The sequence below is a fragment of the Dipteris shenzhenensis genome, chromosome 22 (assembly GCF_047967505.1).
Source record: "Dipteris shenzhenensis isolate YYH24624 ecotype China chromosome 22, Dip_SZ_1.0, whole genome shotgun sequence".
Classification (NCBI taxonomy): domain Eukaryota; kingdom Viridiplantae; phylum Streptophyta; class Polypodiopsida; order Gleicheniales; family Dipteridaceae; genus Dipteris; species Dipteris shenzhenensis.
The window spans coordinates 25,042,824-25,062,415 of NC_141617.1; the positions used below are offsets into that span (position 1 = coordinate 25,042,824).

At 43.7% G+C, this 19,592-nt stretch overlaps 1 protein-coding gene across 4 annotated transcripts in view; it reads right to left on the reverse strand.

The window, feature by feature from the left end:
• MET18 (ARM repeat superfamily protein) overlaps positions 1–16,984 on the reverse strand; it is a 202,884-nt gene extending 185,900 nt beyond the window's left edge. For all 4 annotated transcript variants that reach the window (XM_087393875.1, XM_087393876.1, XM_087393874.1 and 1 more), the window contains exons 1-3: positions 16,872–16,984; positions 6,370–6,432; positions 2,097–2,151 (exon numbers count right to left, since the gene is read on the reverse strand). In XM_087393875.1, the coding sequence (XP_087250001.1) occupies positions 2,097–2,151; positions 6,370–6,432; positions 16,872–16,940 (187 nt within the window). In that variant the 5' untranslated portion in view covers positions 16,941–16,984. The remainder of the gene's footprint in view (positions 1–2,096; positions 2,152–6,369; positions 6,433–16,871) is intronic.
• Between the last annotated feature and the right edge of the window lie 2,608 nt (positions 16,985–19,592).

The following is a 19,592-nucleotide window of genomic DNA, read 5'->3' on the forward strand; positions in this document are numbered from 1 at the left end:
CTTGATTCGAGGTAAACCCTCAATACCACCCGCGCAAGCTTCGAGATGAACCCTCAATACCACCTGCGACCATCAGAGCAGAGTTTGTCGCACCACCAATGGTGATAGATGCCCTCTTCTGGATAGTCACATATATCCCCGACTAGTACAAATGATGGATACCCCGACCTAGCCATGGAGTCTTCACAACAATTAGCACAGCAAGGGCACACTTCTTGGTTCACCCCTAGGCAATTAAGTGTGATCTTGCCTCTCCCTTCCTTCAAATCACTCATGGAGAGATCAACTAATGACCTTCAACACACCTTGACAGCTGCCCATTGAGAGTAGTTCACTTTTAACAAGGCACCAGTGGAGGTTGTTGCACCTTACACAATCTTGGAGTTCTCTGTTGTTCAAGCCCGATGGTCATATGAGACTAACTATATAGGCCCAATTAAGTAGAGGGTGTGTTTCACTTGCTAGACTTGAGAGCGTCCAGTCCCATCTTCAGGATCCCAAATTCTTCTTCAACTCTAGTTTGCCTAACCAAGATGTATCACAGTCCCTTTTGGGGCCCAAATCTATCAAAGGCATACGGGTCCAAAGTGGAGAGACTACTAGTTTTACTTCTTACATGGATCACCTGCAGCAAGTCATCGGTCCCACACCTACCCCGCGAGTAGAGTTTGGAGTTACTTCCTTCAGCTTCATGTAGGCTGCTAAAGGTGGACCATCAAGAGTCAATGGGAAAGTAGAATGTAGACTGTCAGCCATGGGCAGTCCTCGTCATCCAGGTCCTCTTCAACTCTAAAAAAGTTGGTGACAGCGGTTTGTGGTGGAGGGGGTGAGGTCATAGATCTTTGAGAAGATTATCCTTGTGTTGATGTATCTCAAGTAAGGACATCCCAAGGCATTTCTGGTGCAGGAAGTCCATGATCTTGGATAGTGGTCCGAATCCCTCTTTCAATGTGAGTGGAATCTCCCTCAAATCTCATTGCACACTGTGCATCGGCATATGTAGTACTCCTCCGCTGTAAGTTAGTGAGGCAGAGCATGTGGACCCTGTCTGCTCAATCTATCCCCTTGGGATTCGATGTGATGATACCCAAATGTGTCCGATGGCAATCCTCATGGCATGCAACATGTGGACCTCCATGTATCCAGCTCTGAGAATGAAGCCATCCTCTATGAGCCTGTGAGAAGGTGATCCATGTAGAAGGCCATCTTGGTGTCCAAGTCCTGCACCACCGGCACTACCCAAGTATCTTGTATGTGCTGTTTTTAAGTGGTCTAACTTCGGATCATGTGTTCACAGAAAGTGTGAAGTGCATCCAAATGTCACTAAGAGGGAAAGGCCACATCATCTGCATATAGGAGAATCGAGACCACGGATCCGGATAAGAGTGAGCCTACCCTGCCTAGTGTCACAATGAGTGACTCAAGCTCATCAATGTATAGCACAAACAAGGTCAGTGATAAAGGAAAATCCTGTTTGAGCCGAATCATGCTCATAATCTCCTCTATCCATTCAGTCATTGTCCAGACTCTAACTAATACCCGCTCATAGAGTGTCATGATTCCTTGAGTAGTCGAGCCCATGGTGTTGTGTCAAAAGCCTTGCAGCAATCCACAAAGCAATAGTAAACTTTCTTCTTCCATGCCCTAGTGTCATCAATGATACCTCTTAAATTGAAGATGTGGTCCATCGTCGAGTCTACTTGGAAACCTGCCTACTCAACAGCTTTGAATCCCTCGCACTCCGCAAACTAAATAACCTAAGTATTGAGTGCTGAGGTATGAGTAGTTGTAAGCAAAAAGAAGAAGAGAGCACAGTTTTAACAATTGTGCTAACTACCAATAGATTTATCTTGCTAGAGATGATAAATGTATTTCACTTTTTTTTTAAATTCATCGACATATAACCATGCTTCCAAATCTTAACTGCACATACAAAAATATTAAATCAAAGTTACAAAGTAAAGTCTCCATACATTACACTACGATTAAGAAGTTCAAGAAGCTTTATGGATAACATTCACAATGAGAAGTTCTCAGGTACCGCTAAGCAACCACATGATATTGGAACAAGTGGGATGTGTTGATGATCACATTACCTCTAGCTCTGACGATAGTATCCGTTGAAGTCAAGAGTGTCCCCATCTCCTTTACCTTTATAACATAGTATCACAATTTTCATACTAGATAAATAATGAAAATGAAAGGTTTTACTGCAAAGAAAATGAAAATGAAACAAAATAAGTCATAATCACAATGAAAACGAAAGGCTTTATTACAAGGAGAGAAACTCTAACAGAAAGTCCCCCGTAATGTGCCATCACTCACAATATGAGATCTATTACACAACTTCTTCAGCTTAAAGTCTAGCACATCACAAGTACGAGACGGTTCAAACATATAGTCATTGGCATTCCTAAAAAACTTGACTAGGGAGCATGACAACACTTCATTGCCTTATGTAGCCTATAGGTGTGACAATTAAGAGGATAATCAAAGTTTCATAACAGAGCAAGCTTGTGCATTGGGTGAGTTCTATAGAGGCTACTAAGGCGGGGAAACTATACACTTCATAAAATACCTACAATAGTAGAGCACAATAAAATGAAAGTTAGAGACTGGCTTGTCCCTGCCCACGTGAAGGTTGCTCTTCTCCACCACCTCAGCCTCTTCCAACCCCCCATTCCCTTTTCCCTCACCTTCACCCTAGGTTTCCCTGAGTTCCCTACACGTCTTTCCGGTCAGTTCCTGCCCATTTTCCTGCAGCATCTTCCTAGTCTTTTTTGGCTGCCAGTCGATCGCTTTGGTCCCTGCAGGACTCACAGGTGTTCACACTGTTCATGGAGTTCTTGCCAGGCCGATTTGCTGGTTCTGAAGCTTCCTACAAGTCATGACTGCTTCTGGGGTCTCTGCATTGGTTCGAGCCTTGACCAGGGTGTTGTGGCGCACATTTTTGTGCTGCAGTTGGTCTGGAAGCAGCACCATTGCTGTCTTTTGGCCACCCAGTAGCTCGAGTTGGTTCTTGGAGATTCTCTTAGTTGTCACGCTGTTCAAGGGAGCTCTTCTCTGGACGATGTGCTGTTTTCTGAAGCTTCTGTCTCTAATAAAATTTATTTTCTTTCTTTCAGGCCGAGACTGTTTCTGGGAACTTTTCTTTGGGTTCAAGCATGGACTTGGGTGTTTCGACGCTCCGTTTTGCTGCTCTTTTGGTTTGGGAGCAGGCCCCACTGCCTGAAGCTCAGCTGAGCCAGGTCAGGGGGCCCTTTTTTGGCTCTTTTGGGCAGTGGTTGGAAGGCCATGGCCTTCTTTTATCTACGAGTCGTTTTGGCTCTGTTGGACACTTTTCCAGCGAGCTGGTCAGCTTTGTTGGAGCCTTGAGCAGCTCTCTCCTGCCCGAGTCCTCTGGTTCACCTTTTAGGGAGGATCTTGGTCCTCTTTAGCCTTTTCTTTCCTCTTTCCGCCCCCCGTTCCTCTTTTTCTCAGCACGGCGTTTTTGTTTGCAATCTCTGAAGAAGGAATCTTGGTGGTGACCCTTCGTCTGGCGAGAGGTGCTTTCATGGCAGCTCCTTTGACTCCCCTAGCCGTTAAGGTTCTCTCTAGAGAAAAAGCGACAGGTGAAGAATGCAGTACAGTCACTTCAGGACAGAGCTTTGGTGGGCAGGATTGTTGGACTCATGAGTCAGGTGCAGGAATGGATCTAGGCGAGCTTAGCGCTGGTGACCACATTTAAGAGGTCACCATCTATGGGAGAGGAGTGTTTCTTCTTTAGATGAGTTCCTCGGAGACCACCTTGGCCCTAGTGGAGTAGAGCCCCATTTTCCTTGGCCTGCACCTTGTTTGCTTCATCCCTTGGTACCAAGGGTTTACAATTGAAGACATGGACTCGATGCATCATCCGCCACCTTTTCCAATGACGCTTTGCTCCTCGAGGCTCACTAAGAAGTACAGCCTATCCTTTTCTCCATTGGGGGCTATTTTGGCACATTGTTAGAGTCCTTGCCGACTTCAGCAGCCTCGGTTGTGGTAGATGATGGGGGCCCTCATCTCAGGGTGATTGCGGAGGACCTCAAGGCCCTTCCAAAGGAGATCTTCCTCGAGACTCTTGATGGAAAGGGCTCCTTTAGAGAGTTCAATCTTCAGGGCTTCCAGATCAATGTCTACATTGCAGGCAGATGAGCCATTTGGCATGGGCCTCTCCTAGAGGCACGGTAGGACTCCCCCTCCTTCTCAGGCAGGACAGGAGTAGAGGAGTTTCGTGCGGACAGAGCCCAGCGGCCGCCTAGGCAGCAGCAAGAGTCCCAAACCCATTGGGTGGATCCTTCACAAGGGGCTTGGAGTAGGGTGGAAACCCTCAACCAAGTAGGACCACATCATCTGCATCTAGTAGAATCAGGATCAAGGAGCTAGCTAAGAGGGAACATGCAACCCCAAAGTTGGGATGGACTCAATCTCGTCGATAAATAGGCCAAACAAGGTCGGTGATAATGGACAACCTTGTTTGACCCCAATCGTGCTCATGATCTCCTCTATCCACCTAGTCGAACTTTTGACTCTCCCTGATACCCACTGATATAGTGTCCGAACTGTCCAGACGATGTCTTGACTGTACCCTAGATTAAGTAGTCATCTGAATAATCAGGCTCGTAGTACAATGTCAAAGGGTGTGCAACAATCCACAAAGCAACAGTAAACTCTCTGCTTCCGTGCTCAGGCGTCCTCAATGACAGCTCGTAGTGTAAAGATGTGGTCCATGACCCAACCTACTCCCAGGCCCCAACTGACCTTTGAATTATAAGGCCAACCAGGCCTTTTTCCTAAGCTGACCCAGCCCCTAGTCAGGTCTCTTACAGGGCTCATGTGCCCTTGCTATACCTTCCAGCCCACGTGGCTGGGTACCATTGTGCCCATGTTGCAGTCAGTTATGCTGCTTGCATGGCAGCCTATGTTCTGCACACATGGCAACCTTACTGCTAGCAGCCCACATGGCAGCCAATGATGGGCCCAAAGATGGACGAAATGCTGCCCATATGGCAGCCCAACCATGGCACAACAATGTGCACCCATGTGGCTGGCCTTTTGCAGGTGTTGACTCTGAGAGCACCCATGGGCAGATTGTTTGAATTCTACCTCCATCGTAACATGTGATGATGACACACCTTAGCCCATTTGAGTTACATTCCACCATGTTCATTTTCATTTTCATTTTCATTTTCACTGTATCAAGAACCTCACCCGGTCTGCATCATACTGCACCACACCTCATCAAAGTCGTGCATTACACTCTGTTATCTTTCTTTAGTTGGTGAAAGCAGCTACGGCCTCTTATGGTATTTCATGCACTGCATCGCACGTTATATCATAAGCCATTCTGGTCTTCTGTAAACATTAAAACACTGTTAAAGTCTATACTTACCTCTCAACGAGACACACCATGAATGATGACACCATCACAGGTACAACACAGCTTACTTGCAACTACTATGGCTTGAAAATTGATGAGGTATGCAGCAAGTCAGGGCCTGGCCGGTGTTGTGGCCAAAGGTGTTGAGGTCTCAAAGCAAGAGCATCAAAAATAATACAGAAGACTGTTGCAGCTCTGAAGGATTGTAGTAGAAGATCAAAGGACCATCAAGCACTCAATGAATGATCTTCCGTTGATGGGTTTCTGATTACTTTTATAGTCACTCTTGAATATGCCTGCAATCTTGACCTCTAGTGTCTCCTTGTACTTTCTTTACATATTGTGATAGGCTGCTTGACTCCTTTCATTTAGTATTTTTTTGATTTTCTTGCCTTTGAACCACTGAGAACTATCCTTCACCACTCAAGGGCTTAGGAGCACCTTTCTCGGCCCATTCTAATCTATACAATTATTGAGCTTATGTATATATTCTTTACTTTTCCTTTTTGTTCTTTAACTTTAAGCCATGACTTGGTTTATTAAGGATGCTATACACATAGCCCATTCTTATTTTCTTATGCCACCTGCAGATTTTACGAAAGGGGGTCCGTTTAGGGAAAGATTCTATGGCAGATTGCTCTGACTGCATTTCATTGGCCTCCAATTGTTCTAACCTACTGTCCCTTTTTTAGCATCATGGAGCATGTTAGCAGAGTACACACAATTGCTTTTTCACCATAGATCTAGAGCATTGCAAAGTCCTGCAAAATGCATCCCGATTCCCCCAGCAGACAGGTATGAATTTTGAATTCCAAGATCCCACACAAATCAATGTACAAGCAGAGAAGATCAAAAGCAGAAAGAGAGGAATAAGGAATAAGAGAAGATGGAAAACTAACACCATGAAACAAGAGAGTGCCAATCTTTCGACCTTCAAAAAAACATGCAGCTTATGACCACCGATTACTTACCACTTGCGAAATAGACAGGTTCTTGTGAGTGAGAAGGTTGATTAAGGCATCCCGACTAGCAGCCTGTAACCAAAACACAAGACATACTGTGAAATGTCTCATGCAAGGACCTTAATACTTTCCAAGCCAGGCAACAAAACCTATTAATGAAACATCATGACAGCCATAGTAATGCAAGATTTATGTTCCTCAATGTGAAGAAAAAATGTTAGCTCAATTAACCTCATAAGATGGCACTCAATTTTATAAAAACAACAACTGGAAATGCGCACAGCTATAGAAATTTCAGAACTTAGAAAAACAACAAAAGGAAAACTGCACTCATAATTAAGAGCAAACATTTATGACACCTAGAGCACAAACAACAGAAACAACGATCTGAAAAGGTAAACTGTCACACCAATGTAAAGTCAAAGACACCAAAAGCTGTAAAAAATAGCATCATCCACCCAAAGAGCGAAATGCATACCCAAGCTAGTTAGCCTGCTTGGTTGGCTCGTTTGGGCTTACACTTTCATTGATTAGGGTGCCCCTTGGACGGCTATTGGGATGCTGCTCTGATTGGCCTAATGGCTGGCCAAAATTCTGGACCCAACTAGATGCCCTCATCCCTTACCACTCACAAAATGGGCTTCATGTATTCTAATTCATGCATGGGAACAACTTCAAGTCATGTCTCCTAGTAAAATGGGAACAACCTCAAGCTCCTAGTGCATGGGAACAACCTCAATTCATGCCCACGATGTCCTAGAGTGGATGCATGTGGCAGCCAAATAAATCCATAAGTATTGGTCTGAGAGTTCTCATAAAGCCAAATTGCCTGATTCAATGAATACCAAATGAAAAATTATTGGCAATATACAAAGAGAAAACCTATTATTCGATAAATAATAAATCCATGCAACTTAGAAATCATTCAATAGATACAAAAGGGAAAATGCTGCAATGTCTACATCTCGAGGTAGTCAATCAAAATTATGTAAGGTAGCATGTGAGTTGAACGGGTTTCTTTATTTTGTGGACTTACATACAAACAACAATAGTCCCACCCATAATATAGAAGCTCCTCCTAGAAAAATCCTTCACAAAAAACTATTTGTAGCTCATCAATTTTTATGCTACCCATATGATTTGATCCATTTTGTACACGAAATGATCACATGAATAAAATGTTTAAACTATGGAACTAATAAATTATTGATCACCTTATGACCATGATGCTAACAAAATATGGATCACCTTCATATGTCCATGACCATGTATATACCTGTGGGATGGAGGAAGGGAACCAAGGACCCGAACTCTATATGAGAAAAATTTAAGAAAATATAGAGTTTGATAAGGTTTAGCTCTGATGAAACAAAGATAAGTACAAACTTTCTAAAGCTCTAGAATTTCGACACTCTAACATGATAAATGGAAATTTCACAAGAAAAACACATACTCTAACCCCTTTCTTCCACCCCTCCTTCTTCCTTGACCCTTGCAAAAACATTGCCAAACATTTTCAGAAATTGTTGTTTGTATGTAAGACAATTGATTCCTCACAATATCATGGGTAGGACAACAACTATAAAAGTAAGCAATGCATGCTACTTTTTGAACATAAATCATCACACTAGAATGTCAATTTTATGAAAGTCCTTGCTTGACCTGTCACCTCGCTCGAACGCAGTCGCTCGAATTCTGGTAATCCTCTCTTTCGTCTCCATGACACTAATCTATGTCAATCATGAACAAGGTTACACCCTTGTTTGCAAATCTTACTGCAGTGCTATTATGCCGAACATAATGGCATGCACTGGGAAAGCATCTTCAATCATATTTGACTTGATTCCTCTTCCAGCTGGTATCCTCCTCCTTCTAAATCTATTTCTTCTTGCAATCCCTTGGATAGTGTCCTCCCATACGACAAAAGAAGCATCTCTTCTTTTTCTTGCTCGCACATTTTGAAATTGGAACACTCTGTGTCATCCTTTTTCTTGCATTTGCCCTTGCTGGTCTTGTCCTTATTTGCATCAACAAATTGTTGGCTATGGCAAGCAATGGAAGCTCAAAAATGGAAGAGAGAAGGAGAAAAATGAGATGTTGTAATAGATTGTTGCAAAACTGAGAGTGGAGGCCCAGTAGTGATCCAACATAACAAAACCCTAGGGCTAACTGTCCTAATTGGACTAAGTGTCCTAACTGGACTAAGTGTCATAACTGACCTAGGTGGTATATGTACTAACTGTACCAATAGTCCTAACTGACTAGGACTATAACTAGGCCTATAAGGCACATACCAAGGAATAAGTGGCACCTATGGATAGCCCCATAGAATGACCTACAAACCCCCCTCCATGGTATGGGCTGAAGTATCCTGGACATGGCTCACGATACCTAAATATCTAATGTCACGGTTGCACATGTTCGTCATGTGGGGATATAGCAACCTATGACTGTACACAGTACAACAGATCAAGTTACAAAAGGTACTAAGTTAAAAGCTTGCCGAAAAGCCTCAAACTTAGGCCGAGGTAGAGCTTTCGTAAACAGATCTCCCAAGTCGTCTTCAGTGGGACCATAAGACAATTAAATATTATATGCTAATAATCGCTCTCTGACATAGTGATATTAAACCTCAATATGCTTTGTGCGAGCATGGAAAATAGGATTCCGTGCAACAGCCAAAGCACTATGACTATTAGTGAAGATAACGGTAGGAGCAGTCTGACATACATAAAGATCTGCAAGTAGCTTCCGAAGCCAAACACACTCCACTGTAGCTGTAAAGGCTGCTCTGTACTCAGCTTCACAGCTAGAAGTAGCAATTGTACTCTGCTTCTTGCTGAACCAAGAAACGCATGAAGTACCAAGCATGAAACAATTGCCACTATGTGACACATGAGTGTCCAAGCAACCAGCCCGATCACCATCAGTGAATCCATGCATGACAAGTGAAGTATCATCCACATAAAGAAGGCAGTGCCTTTGAGATATCTGAAAACACGCTTCACGCCATGCCAATGGTACATAGATGGACTGTGCATATATATGCTCAAATGTGAGACAACATACTGTAGATCAGGTCTCGTATGGCATAAGTAAATCAAACAACCAACTACTTGCTGATAGAGAGTGACATCACATGTACCGCTGCAATCCTCAGAAGAGAAGTGAAAACCAGGCTCTAATGGTGTGGATACTGGCTTGCAATCCTCAAACGCTGCAAAATCTGTCCATGTACTTGGACAAAATGCCCCCCTCACTACTAGCAAATTGGATGCCCAGATAGTAGTGCAAAAAAGACCAAGATCAGACATAGCAAATGTCTTCTGCAAATCAAGCTTAAAATCTGCAATTTGTTGAGCATGTGTCCCAGTCACAAGCATGTCATCCACATAAAGGACTAAAATCAGCAAATCTGTCCCACGCTTGCGGATGTAAAGGGTAGCCTCCGTAGGGCTGTTCTGAAAGCCAAGTGTAAGCAAATGAGTATAAATCCGGGAATACCAAGCCCGTGGTGTCTGCTTTAATCCATAGAGAGATTTTTTTAAACGGCATACCTTGCTTTCAGACCTTCAAGCTAGGAGGTTGGGAAACATAGACCTCTTCCTGCAAATGCCCATGAAGGAAAGCTGTCTTTATATCAAGCTGATGTACCTTCCAACTAAAGTGGACAGCAAAGGCAATAACAATGCGAATAGTAGTGATCCTGGAAGTGGGAGCAAAAGTCTCCTCAAAGTCAATGCCATGCTGCTGAGCAAAGCCCTTAGCAACAAGACGGGCTTCGTAACGGTCCATTGAACCATCAGCTTTCCGTTTGATTTTATAAACCCACTTAGTTCCAATGGCATTCTTGCCAGGAGGCAAATCACACAACTCCCAAGGTTATTATGATGGATAGAATACAATTCAGTTTGCATAGCCTTCAACCAACAATCATTATGAAAGGCATCTTGATGATATAAAGGTTCTTCATTGCATGCAGTAGCAGCCAAAGCATAAGCAACAAAACTAGCATGCACTTTCCGGACAGCTGCTCTAGTATGGGCTGGCAGAGGAGTATCTTGTTTGCTGTCTTTTAATGTGTCAAGAAGCCAATGGGGGACCTTTTTGGACTCTTGGATTTCAGCTCTTTCCTGGTCAAGAGCCCTATGCAAATGGTCCTGATCAATGAGAGGCATATCAGGCTGAATATCTGGCTGCACATGTGGCTGCAAATGACCAACAAATGGAGGAGGTACAACCTCAGATGGAACATCATCCGGAGCATCGGATGGAAACAAAGGCATCAAGCTGTCAAAAATATATGGGGCAGCAACAACGGGCTGTTTTTGACAGTCCAACAAAGGCATAGATGAAGATTCATCAAACACAACATCCCGACTAACAAAACACTTGCCCATGCGGGGCTGGTAGAGCTTATACTCCTTGCTCTCTGAGGTACACCCAATAAAAATGCACTTGAAAGCTTTATCATCCAACTCAGTGCGTGTCTGTGAAGGCACATGAGCATAAGCTAAGCATTCAAAAGTCCTCATGTGAGAAATGTGAGTCTTACGACCCGACCAAGCCTCATAAGGTGTGATAGTCTGCAATGCCTTTGTGGGACATCTATTCAAGATGTAATTAGCACACATGACCACATCCAATCACAACTTGTTAGGCAAATGTTTGCCTTTTAACATGCACCTGGCCATCTCCATCACTAACCTATTTTTTCGCTCAGCCGCTGGATTCTGTTGAGAAGTATAAGGCACCGTGCATCGATGATGTATGCCACGTGAAGCCAAAAAAACAGCAAACTCCTTTGACATGTATTCACCCCCTCTATTTGTATTAAGGTGAGCAATATGCAGCCCACTCTCATTCTCAGCCAAGGCAATAAAGTGCTTGAAGCAAGAAGAAACTTCAGATTTGGATTTCAAGGCGAAAATCCAAGTGTACCTGATGAAGTCATCAATAAAAGTGACAAAATAATAGAAGTTGCAACCCTCATGGGTCCACAAACATCACTATGAACCAAATAAAGCTTGCATGAAGCACCAACTCTCCCATCCTTGGGAAACGCAGCACGGTGCATCTTACCAAGCAAGCATGGTTCACAAACATGCTTTGAAGGCATATGCATTTTGGGAAGATCAACAACCATACCATCCTTATATAACTTCACCAAGGCTCCAAAATTGAGGTGTCCAAACCTCTCATGCCACAAATGGGTATCTACCATGGTAGAATCAAGAGCAAAGGCATGTGCATGTGCACGTGCAGCATCATCATCCAAACGTCAGTCATAAGCATCAAGTCTATAAAGACCTCTAGTCAATGTGCCAGTCAAGACCATGGTAAAGGCATGTGCAACATCATACACTGCACACCGAACACCATCAAAAAGAACCCGAAAGCCACATGTAGCTATGGCTGAAATAGAAATGAGGTTCTTGCGAATGCCCGGAACATAAAGCACATTCTCTAGAGTGACAACACCACCAGAGACAGAAGTAAGAGCAACTTGGCCAATACCTTTCACGGTATATGATGCATTATTGGCACATGTGACACTGCGTATTCTTTTTAGAATTACCCACGGCCCACAATGTCGGGGTGATGACTTAGCACACTCTCGTGCAGTCAAAGACTTGGAGTGCTAAGGAACTTTGAGAAAAACATTTTCTACTTCTTAAATTCCATAACGGATATGTTTTCATCCGTATACGCCTTAGCTCTATCCATAGCCTAGCGGATGTTAGCTCTCGCAAGTGCTAGCATCTCCTGCATCTCAACCACAAAGTTCACGGCACTAGGCACTTTCTGTGATATTTTAACTGTAGTTGGATTTGCTGGTCTATAACCATTGTTCAGCTCGCCCCTTAGATGTATGCTCTAATGAGCTGAATAACTTCTTGCAGGAAGTGATGTGCTTGCTAGCACCACTATCAAAGAACTAGGCATCATGAACATCTGAAACAGCAATGCAAGCATCATGAACATCAGGATTATACTGTAACCAAGAAAGCCCAATGCTGGTCTTGTGCAAAATTAGCGGACTCATGTCAATCTTCTGCACTAGAAGAACCAAATACTGCAAGACCAGACTCTTTCTTCTTCTTTTAAGATGCAATGCACTTCCTGCATTCAGAAATATCATGCCCAGGTTTCTTGCAATAGTTGCATCTCTTCTTCTTTTTATTATCCCCTCAAGAAGAGGCACCATGTGAATGATCAGCATGGGAATGAGGGGGGTTACCAACTAAAACCTTGCCTTTGCCTTTGTGTTTGTGCTGGGCAGCAAAGGCTTGAACACTAGCCATAGAAGCATTGTGATTCGCACGACTTTGGTCCTCTTGAAGAACAACCAGCTGGTCAAATGAGAAATGATTGGCATTACCCCCTGCAACCAACCTCTATGTAGTAGCAAAGCCTTGATATGAATCAGGCAACCCATGAGGGGTATTAGAAACAAGCTGAGAATCAAGCATAATCTCATCAATGTTGGCCAATTGCTCTTTCAAATCCTTCACAGTAGTGAGATAGGCATCCATGATACCATCCTCATCAAGATTCAAATCTTTCAACTGCTTGCACAGATAAGCAACCCTCGCCTCATTCCGCACCTGATACAAAGAAGCAAGCTAATCCCATGCTTGCTTAGCTGTATTGCAAGACCGGATGTGAGGGATAATAACCCATTTCACTGAAAGAGCAATCAAGGCATGTGCTTTGGCATCACGACCATCCCACTGAATCTACTCCTGTGTAGGAGGCAAAGCACCTGTAACAGTAGCTGCAGGGGTTCTAGAAGTAGCATTAGAACCATCACCTGAGAGAACCCGAGGCAGTAGGTGCAGCACCAGAAGTGGCATTACGTGCAAGCCTGGCCTTAGAACTTGAAACAATATGCCATAGATTCTTGGCAACTAGAACATGTCCCATCATGTATGACCACATGGGATAATTGGTGCCATCAAGCTTGTCATCAGCCCCAAGCATCCCAAACAAATCATCCTTGTTGCTAGTCATGGTGCTGAAATTCAAGACAAATGCACCAACTAGCAAACCAAATGAGAGAAAGGCAACCTCTGACCTGCACCATTGTGATTAGCCAAAGTCTCTCTTGCGTCAGAGCTTGTGGTAACCTTCACATCTCGAGACGAGTTGGAGTTGGCGAACTCAAATTTGCCATCCACAACTTATCTGAGCATACAAAACCTTCTCAGCCACAATCGGTGGCTCTATGCACACAATTCTTGGAGTGGCCAAAAGCTCTCAAAGCTTGGAACAACCAGCCTGATGACTATGCTATACATGACGGGTCATCATTTTGTAGAGAACACCTTTGTGTGCTGCCCCAATTCCATGCTACCATACTCCATGATATGCATGATTCCAGAGTTGGCGGGCACAGAGGGGTTGCAGGCGCCCTCGAGAAGATTGAGTGCAAACTTGTATGGCCTCATTTACGCAGTGATGTCCACCAGTACGTGTCTCATTGCCAAATATGCCAGCAAGTGAAGGTATCCCATGGGAAGTTGCCAAGACTACTTCAGCCCCTGAATTTCCGGATCAGCCTATAGAAAGTTGATGGTTCAGTGGACCGTTACAAAGCCCGTCTTGTTGCCAGGGCTATGCACAGCAGCAAGGCATTGACTGTGAAGAAACTTTTGCCCCCACTGCAAGTATAACCACTATCAAGATTGTTATTGCCTTTGCTGCCAACCTCCTGGTTTTGAGGTTGAAGGTTCTGAAGGGAAGGTATGCCGGTTGAAGAAAGCCCTTTATGGATTGAAACAGGCACCCCGGGCAAATTCACCAATCAGTTTTGGAGAACCCTGTTCCACAAATTTGGTACAAAGCTTTGCTTTTCCAACAAGCTTCCATCCATAATCAGTGTCGGAGATATCATAGCCAAAGAGTGTGGTGATGTGATGTGTTGGTGTGTAGTACTAGTGATGTGCTGTGTTGGTGTGTAGTACTAGGAGTTCTAGTACTAGTTCATGTATGTGAGTCATGTGTGAATGCCACGTGTCACTATGGGACTTATCCCATATGCACTTGGTGCTAGTGTGTGAGTGTGTAGCCTATATAAGGCTTGTATTTCACTTGTCATGATAAACTTGATGAATGAATGAAAGCCTTTATTATGTCTTCATTTGAGTATCACTTCTTCACTCCCTAGCCTCTCTCTCTCTCTCACTCACACCATGTTCTAACATGGTATCAAAGCAGGTTAACTCTGCCATAGCTGCCCTGCCACTTCATCATCTCCGTAACCCTAATTCGTCCATAGCTGCCTCTGTTTTCAGCATGCCTACTACCGCCACAGCTCGCCTTCATTGCTGCCCTCATTTCACCCCTCTTTGCAGCCTGTTTGTGCTCCTTTCTGCCCGCTTAGCCTCTCCATAGCCAGTTAGCCGCCTCTGTTTGGGCAGCATCTCAGCCTCTTGGAGCTGAATTCAGTGGAGTCTCTCCTTCTCTGTTTGCTAGATGGTACCTAGCAGCCACAAGCGGCTGCACATGTGGAGTTTTTCAGCTGACTGGCTTCCAAGAGACGCCTTGCACACGAGCAGTTTTGGAGCTGTTCCATTTCCGTTTTTAGGGTTTGCAGGCTGTGTCCTCTTTCAGTGCCTTGCTCTTCGCCATTGCTACTCATCCACACTTGATGCACATGGATGACTTGAGTCCTGCACTGGTGCTTACATGGTATTGACATTCCTAGAGAGATTCCTTTTAAAGCCAGGATACACAGATGATTCTTTTTTCTGTTTACGGAACTGTAAATCGGATGCTTGGCAGATTATGCATGTTCTTGATCTCTTTGGTCTTGCAACGGGTATGAAGGTGAATTTTACCAAATCCAAACTCATGCCTTTGCACGAGTGTGATTGGCACCAACTCTTATGGCCTGGCGTTTTGTTACCCTCTCATCATGTTGTGCACCATTTGGGTTACCGTCTTGATTTGCATATTTCGTTGCCAAAAGAGAGACTGTGGGTGCTATCATAAGATTGATTGTTGAAAGCTGTCCACGTGGACTCTTCATGTTGGACCTCGAATTGTGCAATCTATCCTTATAGCATATGTGTAGTTCTACTTGCCACTTATTCCCCGGTCATCTTCAGATAATCAGCAATTTCTATCTAAGGCAATGGAATGTCTCTGGCATACCAAGACAGATCGTAAGGCCCCATCTCCTCAAGGGCAGTTATGTTTGTTCGCCAAGCCTTGCAAAAACGTGCGCGCCTCGCAACAGTCGCCCTAGAGCCCGGGGTCCCACGCTCCCAAGTGGAGCGCAGGGTGAAGATGATATCTTGCCAGATGGGACCAGGGTAGCCGAGGGTGGAGCCAGATGCTCACCCATCACCAGACTACAGCGAGCAACCCAAATGTTCCACGCCGTGATACGGGTTACTACCTCTCACACGCTATCCTCCGGAGGAAATGAGGATCCGGGCTATAGGAGAGACCACCTCATGGAGTCTCCCCATTCTCCTTTGCAAATCTTTCAGCCAAAAAGCTTATAATTTATTGCTTCCACACCTCATGGAGTCTCCCCATTTTCCTTTGCAAATCTTTCAGCCAAAAAGCTTATAATTCTTACTTCCACAGCCATGGATTCAGTAGTACGGGAACCATTTTCGGCATCTCGACAAGTCCTTACTTGGTGGAAGACTCATCTCCGATGTATACGAAATAGTAAACTGCAAAAGGCTGTTTAGTTGGTGCACTACCTGTGGGAAGAAACATGGCTGCCTTGATTTGCCCTACTTCTTCACATCCTAGGGAAACTGTGTTGCATCTTCTCCCTAAATGTCCGATTGCTCATGCTTTCCTTCCCAGATTGGCATCTTTTCTTCATGGCCGCTTTCCCAAGATTTCCTTTGGTAGGCATTTCTGACTGTTTGGTAGATATGCTCCTACACCAGATTATGCTCAATTCTTTCACTGGTTTTGTGGTATCTATATCATGCACGCAACGCTCAGCTGTTTGGGCATTCTGTAGTGGATGTATATGCTTTATTTTGTTCTTCTTTGCGTAGTTCGCTATAATCTTGGGCAGCTCAGCTGGAAGTGTTTTACTACTGTTCTAGTTCTTCTAGTAGTAGCTGTTCCATTTTGGGGCAGCTACGGATGTAATTGTTGTTCATACAAGTTTCAACCAAAAAAAAAAGGGGGTGTGTATATGAGAGAGAGAGAGAGAGAGAGAGAGAGAAGGGGGGGGGGAGGAGGGGGAGAGAGATCCATATATGCATGCATACACATGCACGTACATTATGCAAAATATGTGCGCAATATATATTTGATTGGGCGTAACTGTTGACAAACGTGCTAACGTATAGAAGATAAATCGTTAGCCACCTGTAAATAGAAAGAGGAGGCTGGAACAGACCGTAAAGCACATATGAAGGAGCAAGACGCAAACTAGAAGCGAAACTGGGACTGGGGAAGGGGAAAAAAGAACCAAAAAAAAGCAAGATGTATTCATCCAATAGTGTAAGTGACAGAGTAAGGGAAGGAACCTGTTGCGGTGCGGGGCGATCAGGATCCACGAAAGTTTCCACGTGAAGAACCCAGGAAGAGGGAGCCATCGCGAAGCAGCTCAATGCCACCTGCCTGGTCTCAGTGAGTTCTTGTATAAGTAATATTCACTTCTAAAGCAAAGCACATAGCATAAAGCACTTCTCAAAGCAAATGGAACTTCCATTTTTTTTGTTAAGCATTGCCTCCTTAGAGTTATTAGCACTGCCTCCTTACAGCCTCCTTACGGCCTCTTCACTCAGGGAGGGGGTGGGTTGCAAACCAAGTTGGATGTCACGTGTAGTGGTTTTGGAGGAAAAACCCGGTTGCTTCGTGAGCCAGGGGCTCTAGAGTAATGGCCAGTAGGAACACCTAGTAGCATGCTAGTCAGCCTTGATAGGGACAGGGTGGTTTTGTACGCCACCTCTCTTGCATAAAGAGGCTATTAGATCTTGTTCACGCGGGAGGGGTGGTTTGCAACCCAGCCTGTCCCTATTGGCAACCAGTTGTGCTGCTTGAGCCCCTCCTCTTGAGTAGGAGCCAGCCAAAAAACCAAGTTTTCCCTCCAAGTGAAATTTTTGGTTTGCAATCCTTCCCTTTGCATGAATAGGCCCTTAAAGGTAGTGCTATAGTAGGATGATTTTTTTTTTCGCAAAAAAAAAACTTCAATTAAGTATGAAAGAAAACCGCAAGCTCAATACGAGAGTACATCATGCCATGTATGAGAAAAACCAAAGCCCAAAAAGAGCTGGCAAATAACCAAGGTTAAGGATTTTTTTAAAATAATAACTAAATTGTGTTTTTCAAATTTCCATCTATGAGATCATCTTACAAAAAGTGCTTTTTTATAAAAAAAGTCATTTGCTTTCTCTTTTGCATTCAAAAGTGCTTGCTTTATCACTATCTTAGGAGGCACTACCTAACGTGCGCTTGTGCCCTCTTATTTGTAGAGCATAGGGCATACAAGCTCATGTTGCCCGAGAGAATCTTTTGAAAGCATAGATTAATCTCTTTAACCTAGTTGCAACTTCCACAAAGTCACTTGCAGTTCAAGCATTCATGTGCGTGGTTTATTTTGCAATGATGGCATCTGGTAAAAAAATTGGTTGCCTGACTGGCCCTCCTTCAAGGTAGGGGCTCATCAAAAGTCCAGAAGCAATCATTGTTTTGAACTGTTTCCAAGCATTTGTGGGACTGACATGTCATCATTTCTACACTGACAGTCTGAACACTTGCCTCCAATCTCAAAAAATTAGTTGGAAACCGTTGGCACGTGAACCAAAAGAAAACTGCAATCTAATTTTTGGCAAGCAAATATGATTTGAAACTAGGTTTCAAACTAGGCCTCTCCATGAACAAGCTCTAAGAGGCATTTGTTTTTCAATTCACATTAGTGTTCTTTCATCTTAAGGAGACGGGAGGCTCCCTCATTTTGGGGGCAGGTCACATTAAGGACTTTATGTCATGGAGGGGAAAAAGAGGGGAAATAGCTATTTTTGTTATGTTGTACAAATGCACCAGTGGAAATAGAGGGAAAATAGCCAAGAAATAGAGTGGGACAATGAGAAATAGCACCCCATGCTCTAGACCTCAAGGTGCTATTTCCCCTACACTTAAGAACCATTGATGTGACATTTCTCTACTATGATGTGACATATGCCCTCTCTCATTGCCCCTTGGCTCCTTATGTCATGCACTAAGGGAAAAAAGTCATTTCCAAGGGAAAAACATCCAAAAGAGCCATCCTTATTTTGCCCCTTTTTTTGCTCCATGACATATGTCCCTACGTACACATTATCCTCTAGGAGGTGCAAGTTTCTAATAATATCTCCTTCCGCACACGTGAACCCTACCACTAAGATATGGAGCATTATATTGTCCTTTAAGGAAAACAACATATAATTAAAAATTAGAGGACCATCCATTAATCCTTCTCACACATGATACCACTTACTGCATAGTATCCCCTCCTCCCCAATTCCTCTTCGTTAATGTCTTCTCCATCACTCCACCTCCCCCCTTATCCCCCTCATATCAATTTCCCCCTCCTTTTCACCTCTCCCCCTTCCAACTAATGATATGGAATAACCATTTTCTATGGGGTAGGGGTCATATTGATTATTCTCTCCTGTATGCATGAGAATTCCTCAGTGCACCTTCCCATTTGGTGTAGGCGTTCGCTAATTCTCGCATGCTTGGTCACAATTTTGGAGGCCTCCAAAAAGTATCATTGCTCCCATTGTCACAAACAATAAGAAACTTGTGTTCCTAATAGGTTATAACAATTTAAATAGTCATACAAAAAGAAACTCTTGGGTGACTATTTGAATATGATAGTTTTGAAACGTTCCACCACCAATAGCACTTTGACTTTAGTGAGTATGGGAGTAGATGGCTACAAACCCCCACATAGATCTGCCATCAATCTCTTGAGCCACACACATTCAACTATAGTGACGAAGGCTACCTTGTACTATTCTTCACAAGATCATGTTGCCACAATGGATTATTTCTTGATCTACTAAGAAATGCATGAACTGCCAATAAAGAAACCATTGGTCGAATGTTTGAACTTTGGTATCATACGTCATAGCCCAATTTGAATCAATGAAATCATGCAAGTCATAGTCACCCCCAACAAAATAGACCAAGAGCTAAGTACCTTGTAAACATTTGAAAACGCGCTTATAGTGTGCCAATTTTGTGTTTTTGGGCTGTATATA